The sequence below is a fragment of the Leucopleurus acutus genome (genome assembly GCF_964270905.1).
Source record: "Leucopleurus acutus genome assembly, chromosome: 19".
NCBI classification, from domain to species: Eukaryota; Metazoa; Chordata; class Mammalia; order Artiodactyla; family Delphinidae; genus Leucopleurus; species Leucopleurus acutus.
This window is the reverse complement of record NC_139161.1, coordinates 43,295,502-43,318,649: the sequence shown is the minus strand read 5'-3', so window position 1 is coordinate 43,318,649 and position 23,148 is coordinate 43,295,502. Positions and strand designations below refer to the sequence as shown.

The 23,148-nt window shown below is 36.5% G+C and overlaps 1 protein-coding gene across 1 annotated transcript in view; it reads left to right on the top strand.

Moving 5' to 3' along the window:
- The first annotated feature begins 462 nt into the window (after positions 1–462).
- The window catches only part of SUZ12 (SUZ12 polycomb repressive complex 2 subunit), a 39,107-nt gene continuing 16,421 nt past the window's right edge, over positions 463–23,148 (top strand). The window contains exons 1-7 of the mRNA XM_082861056.1: positions 463–910; positions 3,232–3,278; positions 3,363–3,427; positions 7,971–8,039; positions 16,973–17,022; positions 20,648–20,733; positions 22,505–22,736. Coding sequence (XP_082717182.1) covers positions 637–910; positions 3,232–3,278; positions 3,363–3,427; positions 7,971–8,039; positions 16,973–17,022; positions 20,648–20,733; positions 22,505–22,736 — 823 coding nt within the window. The 5' untranslated portion in view covers positions 463–636. The remainder of the gene's footprint in view (positions 911–3,231; positions 3,279–3,362; positions 3,428–7,970; positions 8,040–16,972; positions 17,023–20,647; positions 20,734–22,504; positions 22,737–23,148) is intronic.

The window sequence follows — 23,148 nt, the reverse complement described above, 5'->3', positions numbered from 1 at the left end:
TCAGTTCATTTAACAAGCCCCTCGACCCCCCAGCACCCGCCTCCCCGTTCCTCAGCGGCCCGCCTCTCCTCAGGGGTCCTGTATCCCCCGGGGGCGGCGACTGACGACGCTCATAAGGCGAGAAACGGCTCCCTAAGCCGCTCGCTGGGTCCCTCTCTCCCCACAATGCACCGGGGCCAGCAGGAAGGCCGCTCCGACCCCTAATTTTCCCGCGAATTCAGTTCAAAGAGGCGGCCGGGCCCGCGATCGGCAGCGCGCACGGGCCAACCAAGCCGCGCCTCCGCGAGAAGCGCCTCCGCGTGACTGACGGGGGAATCCGCGGGCCAACAGGCTGGGCGGCCGGGCGGCGCGCGCTCCCGCCGGCCAATCAGAGCGCCGGGCGGGGGAAGTGGGCGGAGCGAGGCCAGGCTAGGGTGAGCGGTCTCCCGAGCGGAGCGGGGCTCTCAGGAGGAGACACTTTTTTTTCCTCCCTCCTTCCCTCCTCTCCTCCTCCCTTCCCTTCCCCTCTCCTCCCCTCTCTCCTCCTTCCCCCCTCGGTCCGCCGGAGCCTGCTGGGGCGAGCGGTTGGTATTGCCGGCGCTTACTCTCCGGGGCCGCCCGGCGGGTAGCTGGCGGGGGGAGGAGGCAGGAACCGCGATGGCGCCTCAGAAGCACGGCGGTGGGGGAGGGGGCGGCTCGGGGCCCAGCGCGGGGTCCGGGGGAGGCGGCTTCGGGGGTTCGGCGGCGGTGGCGGCGGCGACGGCGTCGGGCGGCAAATCCAGCGGCGGGGGCTGTGGAGGCGGCGGCAGTTACTCGGCCTCCTCCTCCTCCTCCGTGGCGGCAGCGGCGGGGGCCGCGGTGTTACCGGTGAAGAAGCCGAAAATGGAGCACGTCCAGGCTGACCACGAGCTTTTCCTCCAGGCCTTTGAGAGTGAGTGTGATGAAGGCTTTGGGGGCAGGAATCCCCACTCTTGCAGCGTTAGGGGGCCGGGACACTCGTGCTGGGACCCCCTTCCTCACCGGTAGTCGGTTTGATTCGGGAGTGGAGGGCGAAATTGAGGGGGCCGTTCCGCCTTCCGGGGTTACGGCTCGAGGGGCCCCGAAGTCTAGGGCCTTTGGGGGAGGTGGACTAGGGGGTCCAGGTGAGGTTCGTGCCTCCCCGAAGATTTACACGCGAGCTGAGGCATGGGGCCCCGCGTTGAGAGCAGGCTGCTTTTTAGGTGGGGAGGTCACAGTTGGACTGTACAGTTGGATCTACCGTCAGATCTCAGGACTAGTTCTTGCTTTCTTTCATGCCTTCCGTACTATAGAAGTACAAGGCTGTCGGTTGTAGGTTTAGAGGAGCAAAATGAAGCCTGTGAAGAGAGGAGTGCAGTAAAATCGACCAAATTGTCATTAGTCTGAAATGCCTTCGCACTAACTTGGTGCATTAACATGGCACCTTTTGATGCTCTACACCTTTCACATCTTTCCACCCGTTTCATGGGTACGTAAACTGAGACAGGCAGTGTTTAAGCATCTTATTTCTCTCTAGACGATTTCGGAATTCTGCCCGTTTGTAGTTGTCTTAATTTCGGGCCATTTTCTGTTGTCAGTTTCTGTGTTTAAGGTCTGTTTGGAGGGCAAAGCTACGACTTAATTTGGGAAGGGGGGCAAGGTGTCTGGAAAGAAACAATAGAATATATAAGAAATGTCATGACTATGAGTAATCTGAACTGTTCTTTAATGAATATTACATCCTGATTGTTTTCCTCTTTGCTTTTGTACGGATGTTGTAATTTGGATGACCTTTAATAGCTAGATATCTTACAGAGACTTGAATAAACTCAGCTCTACCACTCAATGTCTTTATTTACAATTTTTTTGTGGCATATGTTAAGGGCATGGTATCAGCTGTTCTTGGAAAGATGTATTGCGTTGTTTAATACCCTTCTTTCATTCTCTCTCATTAGTGCTTCATGAAATTCTAATTGGAATTTAATACAAGGAATTTCGGGTTTTATTGAAATTAGTATTGAACCTGCTTGAGAAAGATTCACATTATTCTAGCGTTTGCTCAATATACTTTCAGAAATCTGGAGAGGCTTTCAGTTGGAAATAATGGTGGAGAACTAAAGCACAGTGATGACAGTAAACATACATGTTTGCAGCCTTTCTAAAACATCTCATCTCCTTTTAGTTTATTTGAAACTAAACTAACTGAAGATTAAGTGGAAATTTAAAAAATTCTTTCTAAATGTTGTGAGAAGACAAATCCTGCAAGAAAGTTTTAGCTGTTTTGCTCTTTTGATGAGTCTACTTTAGAGAGATGAACTGTCATTAAGAGTTAGATATGGTCACAAAACAACTTGATTCTTCTCTAATATTAATCTTAGTTTCTGAGAAGTTTATATGCTTTGATGTATTTACTAATATAGTTAGTCATATTAGGTCATTTTTATACTGCTTTATTTAAAGAAACATAATACTAACAGGTCATTAATGTAACTGGTATTATGGTACTTGTATATAAAATATTTTCTATCTGTAACCTAAGTCCTTTATAACAAGATTTTAACTAAACAGCATTAAAAACACTCTGGGAATCTGTTACTTTAAAAATATGTGTTGAGGTAGTATTTACATACTGAGGTAATATTTACACTGAGCAAAATAGAAACTTGAACTATAACTAGCAATATTCACCGAAAATTTTAGCTAACTTATGTCTTGGATTTCACTTTGATTATATCTGTATTAGGACATCTATCGAGGTAACGGTTTTATTCCATTTCGGCTGACTACTGTACAGACTTTTGAAAAGACCAGTTAAAAAGTGAACATTTTATTTTGTTATTTGGCTTCAACAAAGAGTTCTTTTACTGAATCCAACTACCTCATTTTAGCTACTTTTTAGAAGTAGATAGGTTATAAATAGTTTAAATTAACTAAGTTAAATGAATGTAACTGCTTCTTTCAGTTCTGCATACAGACTGGTTTTAAAATAGCTACCTTAGAAATGCAAGGTTTAAGAACTAGATTGTAGAGAAACTTTAAAGTAAATGTAGATGCGTTTTGTGAATGTATGCTGTATATTGAATGTCTTTTGATCTAATTGTGCATACTTATTTTCTTGATGTAAATATTCACTACATAGTTTCACTAATAGGTTATTGGTTTATATTGGTTATAACATGGGCTGGGTTGGTATTTTCTTAACAACTTAAGTATGAGTAAATTTAGATAACTTTGGATTTTGTTTCTGTTACCTAGAACCAACGCAGATCTATAGGTTTCTTCGAACGCGAAATCTTATAGCGGTAAGTAATCAACAAAATTTACTGATATTATTTTTTTCCTAGAATTTCACCTATTTAATTTTAATATTTTAACTTTTTTTATAGCCAATATTTTTGCATAGAACCCTTACTTACATGTCTCATCGAAACTCCAGAACAAACATCAAAAGGTACATTTTATGAATCTTATTTCAAGTTGTTCAAACCATGTTAAAATTTTGTTTTAAAGTATGATTTCTACTGAAAGATTAAATATGAAAACTGAGGTGAAAGAGTGAATTGGTTGCAAAGTGATTTTTAATAGTATCATTTTTGTAAATCCCAGTTGATTGCCAGTTTTTTCCTAACAAATGATTTGGTAGTGGAGTAAATGAAGTGATTTTACTGACTAATTTTTTTACTCTGTGCTAATAGTTATTTTCAAGTTTGGTAGAAGTTGAGGATTTAAATATTTACTAACGGGCTCATGGGAATTATCTTTGATACATAAATTTAACAGTTAATGTCTGAATATTTCTTATATGTTCTAACAATAAAGAATTCACTTCTATGATGATAGGTTCAGAAAGTCTCATTTTATATCTTTGGTGGTTGTCTTATTAAAAGGGAAATACTTTTGAAGTCAGTAGGAGGAATGTCTTTAAAAATTTCTTAATCCTAATCACCTAGTCTTAAAGTGGAATCTGAAGGTGTCAGAGAGCTTGTTTTTGCTTTGTAACATTTAACCATATATAATTATAGAATGGTAGTTTCTTGTTCTGCACCCATGATTATTTACTGAGCATATCAAGTGAAGAACTTTAAATTTAAAGGAGAGAACCTCTACTAAGCATTTGGTATTGTTACAGTCTTGACTTTGTAAAACCATTAAGCTTTTCAGTAAACTTTGAAACTAAACTCCTTTGGAGACTCCTACTGGTTATTAAATAAGCACCGCGTTTTTTACAGCGAGACATAGTTTAGCTTTGTAGATATATCTAGATGTATTTTTGAAGGATTGAAATGTTACAACTATTTGTCATCTGGTAATCTTTCTGGAGAGAGAGAGAGAGAGAGAGAGAGCGCGCGCGTTGCACTTAACGGGTGAAACCTGCCAGGTGCCTAAATAACTAGGAAGAAGGTGATGGATTAGGCAGCAGAATTATGTCAGCTCTTTACCTGTCTGCTGTATGCCAGGATTCAGGAAACTTTCTCTCTAAAGGACCAGATAGTAAATATTTTAGGCTTTGTGGTCCAGGAAACGGAATTGAGGATATTAGGTAGTATGTAGGTACTTACACAAAAAGAGAAAATGAATATCAACAAATTTTTTTATTGATGACATTCAAAACATAATAATTGAGTGCAGTGTTTTCTTTTTTTTCTTTTCTTTCTTTTTTTTTTTTTTTGGTGGTGGTGGGGGGTGGTTGCTGTGCAGCTTTTGGGATCTTAGTTGCCTGACCAGGGATTGAACCTCGGCCCTGGCAGTGAGAGCGCCAAGTCCTAACCACTGGAGTACAGTGTTTTGTAATATGTGCCTACTAGTGAGAAGTGTGGGATTCTTTTATTTTTTCGGGGTGGGGTGGGAGGGATAACATTTAGCTTAATTGAGATTTAGAGTTAGTATTCTCTGTTATCAAATCACCTGCAAATGTTTTATCTGTAAAAACCATTCTTAGCTCATGGGCTGTGCAGAAACAGACAGCAGCCTGGATTTGGCCGATGGTCCATAATTTGCAGACCCTTGATTTACTCTATAAAACTAGGAGAATTTGATTAAGTAGTAAACTTTTTCTTTTAGTTTTTTTTTTTTTTTTTTTTTTTGCTGTACGCGGGCCTCTCACTATTGTGGCCTCTCCCGTTGCGGAGCACAGGCTCCACTGCAGGGGGCGCAGGTTCAATCCCTGGTCAGGGAACTCAGATCCTACATGCTGAGGTGCGGCCAAAAAAAAATTTTTTTAAGTACTTCAGTTATCATCTAGAATGCTGCCCGGTTTTTGTTTTTTTTTTTTTTGCGGTACGCGGACCTCTCACTGTTGTGGCCTCTCCCGTCGCGGAGCACAGGCTCCGGACGTGCAGGCTTAGCGGCCATGGCTCACTGGCCCAGCCGCTCCGCGGCATGTGGGATCTTCCCAGACCGGGGCACGAACCTGTGTCCCCTGCATCGGCAGGCGGACTCAACCACTGCGCCACCAGGGAAGCCCCCGATTTTAATTTTAAAGTGATAAAGTGTTTTCAGAATAAATTTGAGTTTAATCCATAAGTGGATTAAAAAATATACATCATATTTGTTTATTAGACTATTTGACTGCCTCATTGTGGGATACATTTCTGTTGTCTGCTAATGAGTGGAGGCAATTTTAAAAGCATGGCAGTAGAAATGAATTTTCTTAATTTAGTACCCCTTAGGTAAAAAATTCTCCTTTGGGACAGTTTCGAAGCAGTTTGCCAGCCAAGAAACATATACATTCCATTTAGTTTACTTCCGTGTAAAAATGCGTTAGGAATCACTTAATTCTTTTGTTGTATGCCTGGCGTATATAAGACAATAAGACTGATTTTTAACAAATTATGCTACAACTTAATATCTTCAAATGAGCGCTGTCCTTTTCAAAGTACTTGGTGAATTTGGAAGGTGATGAATTCAGCCCAGTGATAGTAGTCTTTGTTCCAAATGTTTTTGGAACTGCTTTTACAGAATTGCTTTTAGTACAATACCTTTGCTCAGAATGTTTTTGGAACTCCTTTTGTACTGTTACACAATAACATAATATTCATTGTTGGAGTACACTTATCACTCCTTTTGAAGTTGTATAAGCAGGTGTAACATTAAATCTGATAATATTTGTTAAACTTGCCTTTTACTTTAGTTGCACTTCATAGAGGTATTCACATTCTGTAGGCTGACACTACACTGGCACAGTGGAAATACTGGTGAGGACAACGGCATCTTTTATTGAATCCATTTTAGTAGGTTTTATGTAAGCTGTTTCTGAATCCTCCCCAAAAAATTTCTTGAATTTTAAGAATATTCTCCTTTATGATGACCTTTTTGATAACTATTTCCCTTGTTAAATCTGAGCTACAGTAGCAGTACTTTTCTAAAGAAACAAATACTTGGTGTTGGGAGGTGGGGCTGCTTTTATGTAGTTGCCTATACAGTTTGTTTTTCCTAAGGAATGCTGGGTTACCTGTATGATCTATTCAAATGGTTGTTAATATTCAGTTTTCCTATGTACAGCTCCATAAAGTTGGAAGAGGTGAACCTTGTGACCTACAGTCTTAACTTTTCTTCCTACAGACAGGGTTTCTTCTTAATCATTACACAAAGATAAACATATTATTCTAAAAAGTTTTCAGTAACTTTACAACCCTCCTCAGTAGTACATTTCAGTATTTATACTGAAAAGTTCTTTGTAACTAGCCTAAAAGAATCCTACATTTTTCTTCTTTCTTCTCTCTTATCTATGGAGATTGAAAATGTATTGCCTGCCATCCTTCATAAAGAACTCCTTACTATGCTTTATTGGGTGAGACTTCGATATTGAGGTTTTCAGTAACTCTAAAGGTAAAGAGAGAAGCTTTTTTATAAAAAAGATCTTTTGTTAATAGAGGCTATTTATTCACCTGAAATATAGATCATATCAATTCTGCTCTTCCTATCAGTGTTTTAGTACAATATATTTACATTAACATTTCTCTACTGATAATTTTTATTATAGTAGTTGAGTACAATAGCTGTTTTTGAGGAATGAGCATATTAGTAATTTCTAATATCTGAATTCAAAATTTACAAGAATACATGAATCTTTCCAAGTTCTAAATTTGAAGAAAATATATGAGTATAAATAGAAATATTTGTTTCCAGTTAACATATATGGGTCTAGTCTTTCAGCTTCTAGAAAATGTATATAGTAGAGCACCTTAAGAACTAAGATGAGGCTTGTTTTAGAATCCATTCATTCTTAAATTGCTTGCTAGGTGTGTGGTTATTCTTAATATAAGCTTCTATTTTATTGGAAATTACTTTTTTCTCTTAAAATTGTTAAGTTAAAAGCTGCTAATTTTGTTATGATTTGATGGGAATGTCCTTTAAACTTCAAATTTTTTTCATGATGGTGACAACCATCTCTTTAAAATGACATACTTAACTTTAGCCATTGCTGCTAATCTTTGAGTGTGTTTTACTAACTTCATATTTGTTCTATGGAATATCCATATTTGTCAGGTTACTTAATGGAAATATGAGTGTTTCAAAATATACATAATTTGCATTTGTTTGGCTCAGTCCAACAAATGCTTGAACACCTACCAAGTATAAGGCAATATGCCAAGCACTATGTGGCTTTCCTTGAAGAAAACAAATCTCTGCCCTTCAGGAGCTAGTAATCTAGTAGAAATAAAATACTTATGCAAGTTTCACATTTAGGAGACTAAATGTCAAAATAAATGTAAACCAAGTGCCATAGGTAGGGAAAAATCACTCTGGTTTGGGAATAATTACAAAAGGTTTCGTGGAAAAGTTAGCATTTGAGATGGGACTTGAAGGCTTGTTTGCTGTATTACAACATACACTGTCTCGATAGTATTCATTGTTACGGCTAACCATCCCATAATTTATCTTATTATAAATAAAATCAGATCTCCAACTTGCCTATTATAGTGACAATAAAGTGTAATCTGTTTGTTTTTCCCAGTTGAGAAGTGATTATTTTGTTTATCTGTTTCTTCCAGGAAAACATTTAAAGTTGATGATATGTTATCAAAAGTAGAGAAAATGAAAGGAGAGCAAGAATCTCATAGGTAAGATAACCTATAAGTTTACATTAAGTGACATACTTGAGGAAAGAGGAAAAAGTACAGAGATCATTTTCCTAGTGATCACCTCAATATTGTAAGGAGTTAGAATGAACCTTAGATGTCAGTTGGTCCAAACTCATACACAAATCAGGGATTACTTCTTCTGTAGCATCCCTGGCAGAGAATCAGTTCTTAAGCTTCATCTTGAATATCTCTAACGCTGGGAACTCACTGTTTTCTAAGGCAGTTCTGTTCATTATTGTTTTTCTCTACTACCAATTTCTTGCATTCTGAATCAAAGTTTCTGTACCTTCTGTAGTTAGTATTAATCCTACTACCTCATCTAAAGAATGATGAAGACTCATTTTTTATGGAATACTCAATGTATACGCTAGGTGCTGTGCCAGGTGCTTCACAACATCACATCTCTTCTAAGTAATCATCTACAATTCTGAGAGAGGCTCTCTCTCTTTTTTTCCCATCTTGTCCTTGCTCTTATTTACATCTTTCAGGCAAAATATTCTTAACTTTAGTTTATATTTGAAATATGTTTATCACATGATAGTTTCAGAAACCTGGCCCTTTGGATGGAATCTTATTGTCTGTTTTCACATGTGTTACCCAGAACTAATCCCTAAATGTTCTGACTAGTCTAATATCTGCCTAGGCTACACAGTATGCTTCCATTCCTCGACAGTATGCTTCTATTTATTGTTTCATATGTAAACTAAAGAAAGTTGAATATTATTCTAAAGAGAAACAGGGACTTGGGTGGTCTTTGTTTATTCATTGACTACTTTTAGGAAGAATGTAGAACTAAAAATACTAGATTAAAAAAAATGGAATTGGGAAAATTGCCACATGGATTTTTCTTTTTCTCTTGAAGTTTTAAATCATATCTTACCAATTTAGATAGGATGTACACTGACTTAATGATGCTTCATTTATACTTTCTCATTTTTGTGACTAGTATAAGATATCATTTTTCAATTGCTTTTATTTTAAGTTCACCTTTTCAATTAGGTTATTTTGTTACTGGAATTTTTTTATTGCATTTAAAAATTTTTATATCAGTATTCGCAGTCTTGTAGAACTGAAGTGTAATTTATATTTCCATACCTAGGCAATCTTGATTTGTAAATAAACTTTGATAGTCCATTCCCAAATCTTTACCTAATCTATTATTGCCCAAGGAATACCTTACAATACAGGTTTATAAAGACTGAGAATATTCCTAGCGCATGCCCTCTCTATTCTTTGCTTGAATTTCTATTCCAGATCGTTGGCTGTTCACCTACCCTGGACAGAGCTTTTGGGATCCTCAGGGCCTTTTTAACTTAAAGTATAAAGCTGTAGTCAGAGCCTGACCTGACATCCTCACTTCTTTTCTCATAAACACCTTAATAGTTTGCCCTCCAGGTCTTTCAGGGCTCATGTGAGAAGGAAGAATGAACCAAGAAGAAAACTGGACCCTTTTCTTCATCTTCCCCATCAGGGTTCCACCTTCATCACTGCTAAACCTTACTACTATCTCATTGTGACACTGGCTTTGATAAATATTACAGAACTTCCTTTATAGTGTGTGTTGTGAGGAAGATAGATTATACTGGTCAATTCTCTCTGAATAATCACTCACCCAATAATTATATTTCTTTTGACCCAGTGGGTTCAATAGCTAGGCCAGTACTATAACAGGGGTATTGTTAACCAACTCACAGAAACATCAGAGGGTTGCATAGAATTCCTGCTTGTAATTTTGAAAAACAACTTTTTCATTCTCTAGGATCTAGCTGGGACCAGTGAGTTGGTCATTTCAACACCCAAGATCTTTTTTTTTTTTTTTTTTTTGGAAACAGACCTAACTCTGTTGGAGCTGACCATGCTTATTTAATACCCAGTGAGGCACTTTAGGCCCAGGAGGTACTGAGTTACTGTACTAGGTGCTTCAACCACCCCCTCCGGCCCCCATCTTTATGAATGTCTCATTGTTGCTCCCTGAGTCACTAAAGTTAATTGAGAAATTGCTTCATTTTAAGTTTACCCCCAAGGCCCTATATTATTAAATTTCTTCAGTGTATTTCTCATCTCAGATTAGGCATAATTGGTTTAGTAGACCAATAGGTCTACTAAACTTATCACATAGGATTGTAAGTTCTTCTCTGGACACCAGTATATAATGCCAGCATTTTAAAACTTTACTTGTAAAATCTATGGGCAAATTCTCTGAGAGAACAAAATAAACCTTCGTTGTTCCATGTCGTTAATTAGTAGACATTAAAATCTTTAATCATATACAAAAAGGTATTTCCATCTATATTTTTATTCTTCACCATCTCAAACATAGATATCTTGTTCAGTTTAATTGGATCCTGGGTCTGTTCAGTAGCTACTATCTGGATATCTTCCACTGGAACTCATGTTCTTTTAGTACTTCCACAGTTTTAATGTCTCCACTCTCAAACCCAATGTATTTCATTCTCAGAGTTCCAGGAGAATATCAAGATACCCCAAATTTCTGTAGTACTACAGCCCAAAGCTTAGAACAGTCAAATGCCTGACCTGTTTATGACAGTTGTAGTGACTTATAAACAAAACCAAATTCCTGGCATTGTCTGTGCAAAATAAAGTTGGTGTCCCAGGATCTTTTTTGTGTTTTATACTCTAGATCTATATTTGTCTTACTTGTCGCAGATAATGGCAGAAATTTATTAGGGGAAGGAGCTGATAGAAAAAAGAAACATGGGACATTTCATGGTTTTCACTTCTTTAAGGTATCCATTTGTGACAGTAGACCAGAATTGCATTTGTAACCTTAAAACTCAACCATAACACCCACCAACTATGAAGATTGTTTCTTTTCTTGAACAGTGGCTTCTGAAAACTCCACAGCAATTAGCAAATTTTAGAAATTCATAGTGTTCACACTATTTGACCAGGTTTTTCACATAGTCTAGTGACCAGACCTCTAGTCTCCAGGTTTTTCCTAATCTTTCTCCTTGCTCTTTTGGTGTGGTTATGTATATTTAAAATATCTTTATTTTCTTTTTAGAATTTCTGATATAATGCCTTATATTCTATCTTCTCCGTCTCTTGTTTCTGGCATGCCAATATATTGTGGGTTTTGAATTTATTTGGAGTTTTGACCAAGCACCATGGTTTATTGGTATAAATCTCTGATCTTTCTGTAGTTCTCTGTTCTAGCAGGATCCCAGGGGGTCTCTTGGGCTATTTATCCTACCAGTTTTGGAATTCTCTAGTCATATCTCTTCTAAGTGCATCTCCACTGACTGAAAGGTATCATGAAAAGATTCCCAAATTGGAATTGCTTCCAAAAGTATTTCCTGTGGTCAAATTAGAAGCATTTCCACTTAATCATTTTCTGTTCCTGGTCCACTGTTAGTAGCTGGAGAAATCCCCTCCAAAGGTAACTGAACTAGAACATCTACTAGATATATTTTCAAACCTATGTTTTTAGTAGGTTGATAAGGTAAAGTACCTTTCATCACTTTTTGTTGTTGTTATTACAACCTAAACTTTTGAATTAGTAATCTTCCTTTTATCATCTTTTTGTACTGTAACAAAGTCTGGGATTTTTTTCTGGGATTCCCATTTCCTTAGTGTACCATGTCCCAGACACTACACTAAGTCCTAGGGGATATAATGATGAGCAAAACAGATGAAGACCTTGCCTGTATGGAACTTAACGGCATTTAGGAGAAAAAAACATAATTGTATAATAAATATAATTATAAAATAAGTGCTGGGAAAGAAAAGTACACATAGGGAAACTGTGGGTGTATAAAGCAGGAGAATCAGCTCTTGTTTGAGAGTTGGATTTGGAAATAGTGATGCTCAGTGAGGGCTTCCCTGAAGAAATGAGCTTAAATTTGAAACATGAATATAGGAGTAAAATGGGGATAGAGGGTGAGCAAATAGGTGATTCTTGATAAAGGGAATATTATACATAACCTCATTTGAGGCCAGAGTCGCTGACTAGAGAGAGTAGGGAGAGTGACATTTGATGAGGCTAGAGCAGATGGCCATGACCAGATAATGCAGAGCCTCGTAGGCTATTTAAGGATGTTGGTCTTTATCCTAAGAAAGCCATAAATTATTTTAAATAGATATATTGCATTAATGGGGTTTCCCTAGCCACCTCTTTTGTAGATTTAGCTGCATTTTTAAAACTTCAAGCTGCTTCGTAAGTTGATTGTCTTTTCCACCATAATAAGATCTGATGTCTTCCTCCCTCCCCTTTCTCTTTTTTTTTTAACAGTTCCGTCTTGATTGTCAGTTTTGAAGTTGCTTTCAAATCAGCATCTTTTCAAACTTAAGTTTTGTTCGTTTTTCAGAATCTGGGCCATAGATTTCTTTGTACATACCTACTCCTGAAGATGCCTTATCATTCACCACTGAACGCATAGGCTTCTTAAAATCTAAGTATTTAAGAACAAATTTTTTTTCCCCAAAACAATCATATCTCTATTGACTTTCTTTTTTACTGAATGCAGTGGCTGTTTTTTTCACTCTTAAAGAAAATAAACATCTTTTAGAAACAGCTCGATACATACAGTGTTCAGTGTGAAGCAATATACTAATAAGAACACTAGTTATCTTAACATTTACAGTTTTCATATATATTATGTATATGTATACATATATACACTATATAATGAGGCCAGATAGGAACAAATTTTTAAAATGTTCCTTCTTGTATAATCTTTGGCTTTACAATAATCCCTTTATGTTCTGTCTACGATACTTCTGGGAGGTGATTCATTTTTATGTAGTGGACTCCCACCCCTCATTCAACTTTATCTTCTCACTGCAAAGTGTTCTCATCCTTAGGTCTGAACCTGGAAAGAGACACTGGATTCCAGAATAATGGGCTTGATGCAGTCACCAATTCCTCAGCTTTATAATACATCATAGCATGAAATGTAATAGTGTAGATGCCAAATAGCTTATCATCACACTTGGGCTATTTTGAGGTGATACCGCCATGACCCTAGAAATGAAGCCTTACACCTGCCACTATCAGATTAATGTGTACAAATTCAAGGCACTAATCTTGGTTTCTTTCCTGCATAAAAATGTTTGTCCTTCTGTGGGATCTGGCTGTTCTTAAAATTTGAGTTTCCTCTCATCTCAAAATGTTAGTCCCTTATGAATTTAAATTTACTTAACCTTATTCTGCAGACTTCTTTAGAATTGTCAGGTACTTGTGTTTAGAATCTTATCCCCAAATTTCACATTCCCTCTCTAGTTTCCTATTGCCATATTGCTTGCTTCCTAAGATACAGATAGGGAACACATCACAAAGATGAACCAAATCCTTATCTGATATCTTATCTTGATCATCTAAGCTAGATCCTTTGCTGCCTAAAACTAAACAGGCCTGACCATGTTTCTTTCTTCTCTTCTTCTGATCCAGTTTAACCAGTTAAAATGTGGACACGGTAGCCACAAGAGAGGGAAGAGGGTAAATCAAAGGGAAAGAAAACTGCCCTTTTTCCTTGGACTCAGCCATCAATTAGGCCTCACTGTTACATTTTATTCTAGGTACATATCAAGAGTGTTTACTTTTAGGAAGGGAAGGAGGAGGGGAAATTATGCGTAGCAAATCACATTCCCGTTTGTTTTTTAAGTTGGTTAATTGAAATTTGGAATTCCTTTTCTCAAAGAAACGTTATAATGGTGGCTGAATGTGCTTGCCATCTTATTTAACTTATAATGTAGCAATTAATAAAACTGTCTCAGACCATCCTTTGGTGACCTTTTTGTTTGTTTTTAATTTCCAATCTTTTGTAGATGGATACTTTTGTAAATGTACTGATCACATACTTGGATGTTATGGCAATGTTAAATTTTTATGAAAGTGGTTAAAGTCTTATTCTCAACTTCTTGCCTTGTTGTGGAATGGTAACAGTTTCCCGAATGACCTCAGTTTGCAGACCACGTTTTGAATAACACTAATTTAAAATATTTTCTGGGGTAGATCAATGCAAGGTATTTCTGTCATTTCACAGCTGGAACTTAGAATCACATTCCCTATAAAAACAATGTAAATAATATTATAAGTACTACAGTATAATGGGTCCTGATCCCTGAACTTAAAAAGCTTATTACTCTAGGGAGGACATCATTATCCTTTTGAAAATCACTTGTTGAGTGCCTTTCTGTAAGACACTGCTAGGTGCTAAGGACACTGATATGTCAAAAGAGAATGTGTGTGAAAAAATTGTGACAAAAAAGTGGTAAATACAAGTGTTTGTAAAGGAAATTAAGCTCTGGGATGTTTGGGGATGGGTCTTTGTAGAAGAGGGAGAGGGTTTTTTGTGTGTGTGTGTGGTACGCGGGCCTCTCACTGTTGTGGCCTTTCCCGTTGCGGAGCGCAGGCTCAGCAGCCATGGCTCACAGGCCCAGCCGCTCCGCGGCATGTGGGATCCTCCTGGACCGGGGCACGAACCCGTGTCCCCTGCCTCGGCAGGCGGACTCTCAACCACTGTGCCACCAGGGAAGCCCAAGGGAGAGGGTATTTTGATGGATTGTTTAGTATTTTATCCAAGCCTCACAATCTTGAGAGAGGTTATCTCCTCATTTTATAGATATCAGGTCATAGCTAATACCTGGAGCCAGAATTCAAGCTTGGATTTTGTCATCCTATTCTACTTTCCTATATATGGCTTTAGTAGAGGTAAAAAAGGAATGGGAACCGTATTACAGGCAGCAGTTAGACAAAAGATTTCGCAGTTTGGGACCCATTAGAAAATTGTAGAAAGGAATGATTCATTCGAAATCATTTTAAGAAAATTTACCTGGCCTTAGTATGTAGGTTTAACTGAAGCAACTAAGAATAGGATAGACTGGTTGTGACTAATGGATTATCTTCTAACATGGAAAATGTAGAATATTTCTTTCAGTTTTGTTTTGGAGTTTCACCAATTCTGCATTGTAGGTTACATTTATGGAACAGTTTTGATAGGAAAATGCTAATTATCTTTTAGTAAAATGGCACGTAGATTTCATAGATGGTAGATATACTTTTTAAAAATCAACTTTGGGTATAATTAACATTCAATAAAATACACTCACCGTAAGTATATAGTTTGAGTTTTGACAAATGTATGCATTCGCACAAGCATAACCACAATTAAGATATAGAACATTTTCATTACCTTGAAAAAGTCCTTTGAGCTCCTTTACAGTTGATCCCCTTAGTGTACTTTTTTTTTTTTTTTTTGCGGTACGCGGGCCTCTCACTGTTGTGGCCTCTCCCGTTGCGGAGCACAGGCTCTGGACGCGCAGGCTCAGCGGCCATGGCTCACGGGCCCAGCCGCTCCGCGGCATGTGGGATCTTCCCGGACCGGGGCACGAACCCGTGTCCCCTGCATCGGCAGGCGGACTCTCAACCACTGCGCCACCAGGGAAGCCCTGTACTTTTGTTTTTGAAGTATAAATTTATATGCATTCCAATTCACTCTTTGGTGTATAGTTCTGATGCATTCAATCAGGTAACAGCCACTACAATTAAGATAAACCCTACAGATTCTCTCATGCCCCATTTATAGTCAACTCCCCACTCCTGCTGTGTTTTTGAAACGTATCTGATATGTGTCAGAAAGTAATATACATGAATTACCTGTTTTCAAGAATCCCATTTTATTTTTCTTGATACTTAAGTTATAGTTGCTATTCTTAGTTTTTCCTTTCTGTGTTTATGCTTTCTAACTCTGCTTGGACCCTTACACTTCTACTCCACCATAGTCATTTTGTTCTCTACTGATACCCTAGCATACTTTTCTTAGTACTGTTCTAGAAATGCCCTTCAGGACCTCCACCCTGTAGTTTTTTTAGCATACACTTTCATAGATTACCTCACTAAGAAAATAGAGGCATCCTCACATCTTCTGTTGAAATATCTCACTTACCTCCTGTTTCTCTAAGAAGAAGAGTAGTCCTGGGCAAAGTTACAAAGCTAACCTCTTTATAATATGTCCTCATTTCCAGTCATTACTTGTTCCTTAACGCTCTCTTGCCTCAAAGTCTTTATATAACTCTTCCCCTCTGATTATAAGAATGCGTAGATTGTCACCATCATTTAAAAAAAAACAAAAACATACCCTTTATTGATCCCTATTGCCCTTTTACTGATTTACTTTGATTCTTTAGTCAATTTCTTGAGTAAAAGTACTGCTTCCCTTTTCCCAACATCTGTTCTGGAAAGTTATGAATGGCTCCTGATCACGAGATAGATTTCTCTTTTTCCAGTTTAAAGGTACTACAAAAGCCTGTTGATGTTTTTGTTTATTCTAGCCCAACTTAATAGTTTTTCCATTGGTAGTAAATATTTTTCAAAACAAGAGGATCATTATAGTTTATGCTTCCTTTTCATTGCTTCTAAAACTAAAAGTGAAAATGACAAGTTGAAACAGTAAATTACAAATCTATAGCAGATTTGTGATTGTATATTTCATCCCTAATTGAAGTAGAAAGTGATGGTTCTGCATCATTTGTTAGGAGGTTGAAATTCCTAGCTTGAAAGTACTCAAACACTTTTGCCTGGATTCAGCTACCGTTTTGATGGGTGGGAAGGGAAAACCTGTCCCCATTTTATAGGTAGAACACTAAAGCACAGTAAATTATCTTGCCTCTTATTTGGTGGTCTGTTTTTTTCTGCCTTGCTTCTTTGGTGTTTTTGTTTTTATTTGTGTGTGTGTGTGTGTACGTGTGTTTTTAATGTGTATAAACACACTGTTTTGGATGTCATACTTAACAGGGAGAGCATGGGGTCATGGGCTTGAACAGAGTTAAGAATTAGACAGCCAAATATTTATAAATTAGCTGAAGTAGCTTTGCTTTCAGTGTTATTTTTACAGTTTAGGTTATTTTTATTATAGAATATTAAAGTGATAAAATTTTTTTGTTCTGTTTAGCTTGTCAGCTCATCTGCAGCTTACATTTACTGGTTTCTTCCACAAAAATGGTATGTACTTAAACATATTGGCATTCTTACAACAAAACACCTTTGTGACTGAAAAATAAAATTGCGTGTAAATTCATAAAATTATATTTAATGGAAAAGATGGTGATGTTGATAATTTAATTTCTCTTTAGTGGATTTCTCCAACAGTTTCAATTATTGCTTTATTTGGTCAATGGTGGGATATGGAGGAGGTAACTTGCAACTCATTAAACTTTAAAAGTAGTAGTTCTTAAATTTTAGTGTGTAGAAACATTTTGACAGTTTGTTTGAAATACGTATACCTGGACCCTACAGGGACTCAGATCTAGCAGGGTTTTGGTGGAGCTTAGGAGTCTGCATTTTAATAAAGCACCAAGGTAATTCAGAAGTACATTGTCTGAGGAACAGGTTTTAAGAAACTCTGGCTTTAAAAAAAGAATGTGAAAAAAAAAAAAGAATGTGTCAATATATATGTGTGTAACTGAGTCACTTTGCTGTACAGCAGAGGTTGGCACAATATTGTAAATCAACTACACTTAAATAAAAAAAATAAATAAGAAACTCTGCCTTAAAAGTTTTTAAAAATTGTAAGTAGACTTTATACATAAGGTTGTGTTCATCGCCTGGTTTTCTTATTGCTGTCTTGCTGTCTATTTAAGTTTTAAGTAGATTTTTAAATTATTAAAATAATCAGTGCTGTGTGGGATCATTCTTGCGAAGGTAAACGTTAGCTTCATCTGGCTCATATCTAAATAGATGAAATTCCAGCTCTTACCGCTCAACCGTACCTTTTAGGGCTCTAAGTATTGCAGTTTTAAAAATGGTGTGTAACATTATCTTACCCAACTCAGAGCCATCATCCTTCCAAAGATCGTACGTAGAAAATAATGGGAAGGACTTGTAATGAAATTAAATTTCTTAGATTTTTTATTTCCAACATTTTTCGAACTTTAAATTATAAAGACTTATGATGAGAATTGTAGTTAATTGCCTTAGAACCTGGAATAGGTGAAGAGTCTCCTGAGTAGAACCCTTTTCTGCATAAACATTTTGAGGTTTTTTTGGTTTGTTTTTTGTTTTTTTTGCGGTACGCAGGCCTCTCACTGCTGTGGCCTCTCCCGTTGCGGAGCACAGGCTCCGGATGCACAGGCTCAGCAGCCATGGCTCACGGGCCCAGCCGCTCCGCGGCATGCGGGATCCTCCCGGACTGGGGCACAAACCCGCGTCCCCTGCATCGGCAGGCGGACTCCCAACCACTAAGCCACCAGGGAAGCCCTTGAGTATTTTTTTAATACAATAATAAAACAACTGAAACAACCACTGCTACCAATGGGATATATCAATGTGTTAGATATTATATAAAGAAAATTATATAGTCTTAAATGTTACTTCATTAAAAGAGGTGAAAACGTACTGGGTAAAGTTTCAGTTGGTTTCAGAGTGGATAAAATGCCTCTAGGCTTGTCCATGTTCAGTTTGTGTGTGTATCCTTTAATAATCATGTAGTGGAATAAAACCTTTATAAGAAACAGGTCAGGTTGGTCATCCTTGGTATTGTTTAGTAAGAAACAAAGTTTAATAATAAGCAGAATGGTTATATTAGAACAGTTTGATAACTAATCAGGTTTTTAATGTAAGAAATTTGAAGTCTGGTCATATCTGTATTAGCGATTAATGTAACTTTACTTCTAGTTTTGCCTTATATCTGTTCTATTTTTTTATATAGAAGTAACCTCAGTAGCATTTTCATGTTTTTTTCCCTCCTAAATCATTTATAATCATCTTGTAGAGTTCATATTTCTAATCATTCATTATACTTGGTCTTCTGTGATACTTAAAAAGTACATGAACTCTAATACTTTAGAAGCTTACAATTTGAATTTTATAGGTTTGTTAGCCCTTTGTTCTCAGGGGCTTCTATAAAACATATAAATTATTAATCACTGAAATCATTATGGATATTAATCGAATAATATTTACTAATTAATATTATTTGATTAATTAATAGTAATTAAATTTACTTGAATTAATTAGTTGAAATTAACTGGAACATGATACGATAAACTTTTTTCCCATCTACATGACAAAAAAGTTCAAAAATTGCACAAATTCACCTGAACTTTATTTTCTTGATATTACTGAAGTAAATGAGAAAGTAAACTCTGTTGATACTTCTATTTCCCATTATAACTTTGAAATTAGTGGAAGTTGGAAAGAAGCAGATATATTGCCTCCCTTGTCTATTCAAGGTATATTCGTAGTTTTCTTTTTTTAAGAAATCAGGATAGAAAAGCAACATCACAATCCCTAAAATATGATTATTTTTTCTTTTGTTTTTAAATGAAGACTTTTGTTTAGCAATTACTACTTGAGACTGCTTAGATTGAATACACAAAGATTATTAGGGTACTATTTTCATGGTGAGTATTGTTCAGAGAGTATTTTTGTTACTGCATTTTAGATATTTGGTTATTTTATGGTATATTAAATTATTTTTATTCTGGATGCAACTTTCAAGAGACTGATTGAAATGTATTTTATGTATACACCCTGAGTAAGAAGAATGTTTTCAAGTAGAAAGAAGTATTGTCCAAAATCTCAGAACAAAAATTATTTTATTTCTGTATATGTTTATGGATTTATCTATAATATATAGAGAACTATATAGAAGTACATAGTAGTTCGATATATTAGGAACTTGATGAATGAATGATTAAATATTTAAGTTTTTTGGACTATTAATGCCTTTGGGATTAAAGACAAGCTGTAGGGAAGTATTCTGGAACCTTAATTTGCAGAAGCCTTTGTTAGTTCATTGATACAGAGAATATAGACTATTACTTTCAAATTAAATTTCCTAAACATTATAAACCAAGAGATTTCCCTAGGTAGTAAATAATATCTTGATTTTTGCTATCCCATTTAGGCATGTAAGTTTTATGTTTAATATTTTTTGAAAACTTTTTAAAATCCCTTTGGTTGTAAGTTTTGATCAAATCAAAGAGCCTTTTAGTGGGCTTCCCTGGTGGCACAGTGGTAGAGAGTCCGCCTGCCGATGCTGGGGACACGGGTTCGTGCCCCGGTCCGGGAAGATCCCACATGCCGCGGAGCAGCTGGGCCCGTGAGCCATGGCCGCTGAGCCTGCGCGTCCGGAGCCTGTGCTCCGCAACAGGAGAGGCCACAACAGTGAGAGGCCCACGTACCGCAAAAACAAAAAGAACAAAACAACAACAACAAAAAGAGCCTTTTAGTTTAAATATCTGAGCATTCAAAATGAAATGAAATATGTAAAATAGTAACCAGTTCAATTTAAATGTATCTTAAACTAAATGATTTTTCTAATAGATTTTAGAAGAAGGAAAAAAAATTTTTAATGTTTATTTTGTGTGTTAACCTCTCCTGAACTATTTCATTTGTGCTTTCTACTAAGAAGCCTTAACTGTATTTGTCAAATTTGAAACTGATTTTGGGAAAAAGGAACGAGTAAACTTCTGAGAAGACTTCATTATAGGAAGTCTTCTTTGTAAATTCTCAGACTTCTTAGGAAAATGAATACTATTTTTTAAAAATAGATTTTAATCACTTCTTGGCCTTTTGGCTAAGATCAGGTGTAAAATAGATTTTAAAGTATTGATTTTCTATTTAGATAAGCCATCACAAAATTCAGAAAATGAACAAAATTCTGTTACCCTGGAAGTCCTGCTTGTGAAAGTCTGCCACAAAAAAAGAAAGGTAATGTATAGGATGATACTGGTAGATGAAATGGAATAATTTTTTTCATTGAATATGTTTATGCATATATATTATTTATGCATATAAACCTTAAAAGCTTTTAAATATGTTGATGGCTGAATTGTAAAACTGATAACCTCTTTTGCCAACCTCCCATATCTTCCTGTTTTTTCTAATCTGCCTATAGGTATCTGCATAAAACTTTCTGTTACAGGAGTATGACAGTGAAGGGAAGAAGCTATCTTTTAGCATCTTAGGACATAAATTCAGTTGCTTCCTGCCACTCCAGTCTCTTAGCTTATTTGTTTTAGCTATTTGTACACATTAATGTTTTAAATAAGGGCTAAGAGAGAGTTTTTCCCAAAAGGATTATCTTGTAACACTACTCTCAGGCAAAGAAATTTCTGTTTCTAGCATTATCAGCCATTAACTTATAAATATATTGCTTCAAATTTTTATTTATAAGATGAAATCATTTCACCATGGAAACAAGTATTATGGTGGTTAAATTTCCTGGGCAACCCACCAAAGCCAACAGATATACTTTTAGTAGCCTTAAGTCCTTGGGTATTTTAAGAATGGGCGGGAATTCCCTGGCGGTCCAGTGGTTAGGATTTCATGCTCCCACTGCAGGGGGCCGGGGCTCGATCCCTGGTCGGGGAAGTAAAATTCCACAAGCCATGTGGTGAAACCCAAAAAAAAAATGGAATGACCTGTATAGAGGTTCTGATTGCTCATGCTTTTCCAAAATCAATCATAGTAAGGTGATATGGTGAAAACTGTGCTAGAGCGTTGGTATGGAATAGACCAAGGTGATGGGAGACAGCAGTGTAAGTATTAAAAACTCTATAAAGTTAGTTAGTAATACTCCATGCTCCCACCCAACCCCCATACACAACAAGTAGTGATGTGAAAATTCAAGATAATACTATTATTTAGGCAAAAAAATGTGCCTGTAACTATAGTATGGTCCTTTTTGTGTTAAAAAAAATAATAGGCGTAAATGTTTCCTTCAAAGGATATATACAACCAATTGCTAATATTAGTCTTCTCTGGAGTATAAGACCTGGGGGATGGAGGAGACTTTTATTTTTCTCATTTTATATTCTTGTAGAGCAGAATTTTAAGACCATAGCATGTATTCTGTTTGTTTTTAAAAAGAAGTTACCCAAAATAATGTACTATATTTTCTTGTTAAAAAGGTCTTCTGCATCTTGCAGTTTTTCAGCTTTGCTCTTTCAGCATAACTCTAGTTATAGAATTACAGAATATTACTCATAAGATGATTAATGTTACTTCTTATAAACAATATATTTAAATATATGGATTTACTGTTTCTCAGTGTTGTTGATAATGGGGTTATTGTAATAATCTTTTTTCATTTCTAACAGTCCTGTGAGTCATTTTGTTAAAATAGAATGTTTAAGGGGAAAAGATTAATTTACATGAGTTGTAATATTTTAAGCATGGTTTTAGTTCTATATTTCTAACTTAAAACTTTCAGATGACCATCAGCTAAATATTAGATATACTATTATATCATTATTTTTATTATATTGAGGATATCCTCAATTGTGCTATTATTTGAAAGATAGTTGATCCAAATTTTCTTTTTGCTTCATCACAATTTTCAGACATATGGTTAGAATTTTAGCATGCCATTTGGAAATCATGGCCTATACCATATTTCCTATAGCTGTGATTAGAGGTTTTATTGTAATTCTTACAATTGCATATGCATAAATAAATATAATAATCTTTGCCTTTGCAGGATGTAAGTTGTCCAATAAGGCAAGTTCCTACAGGTAAAAAGCAGGTGCCTTTGAATCCTGACCTCAATCAAACAAAACCTGGAAATTTCCCGTCCCTTGCAGTTTCCAGTAATGAATTTGAACCTAGTAACAGCCATATGGTGAAGTCTTACTCATTGCTATTTAGAGTGACTCGTCCAGGAAGAAGAGAGTTTAATGGAATGATTAATGGAGAAACCAATGAAAATATTGGTAATTTTTATTTTAATAATTTTACTAGATTTTGTTGTTGGAGATTATTAAGGTGATCAGTGAAAATGATTGAACTAATACATCTTCGTAGTATTCATAATTGTGCACAGAATATTTCTTTTTTTAGTTATTTTCATAATTATTTAGAAGGAAAAATGGTGCAGAACTAGAAATAAATGCATGTGTTCTAATAGCATGGCCTTTATTTGCAAATCTCTTATAGTCTAATGAGATAATTAATTTTATGGTAGATTGGCCTTGCTCTTAGACTTTTGGCTATTGTGTTGTACTAGGTATTTAATCTGTAAAATTCTCGTTGTATGATGAAACATTTCATGCAGCAAAAAAAAAAATACATATATATATATATATATATATATAACACTGGATGGAAAAGACTGGTATTTAAATT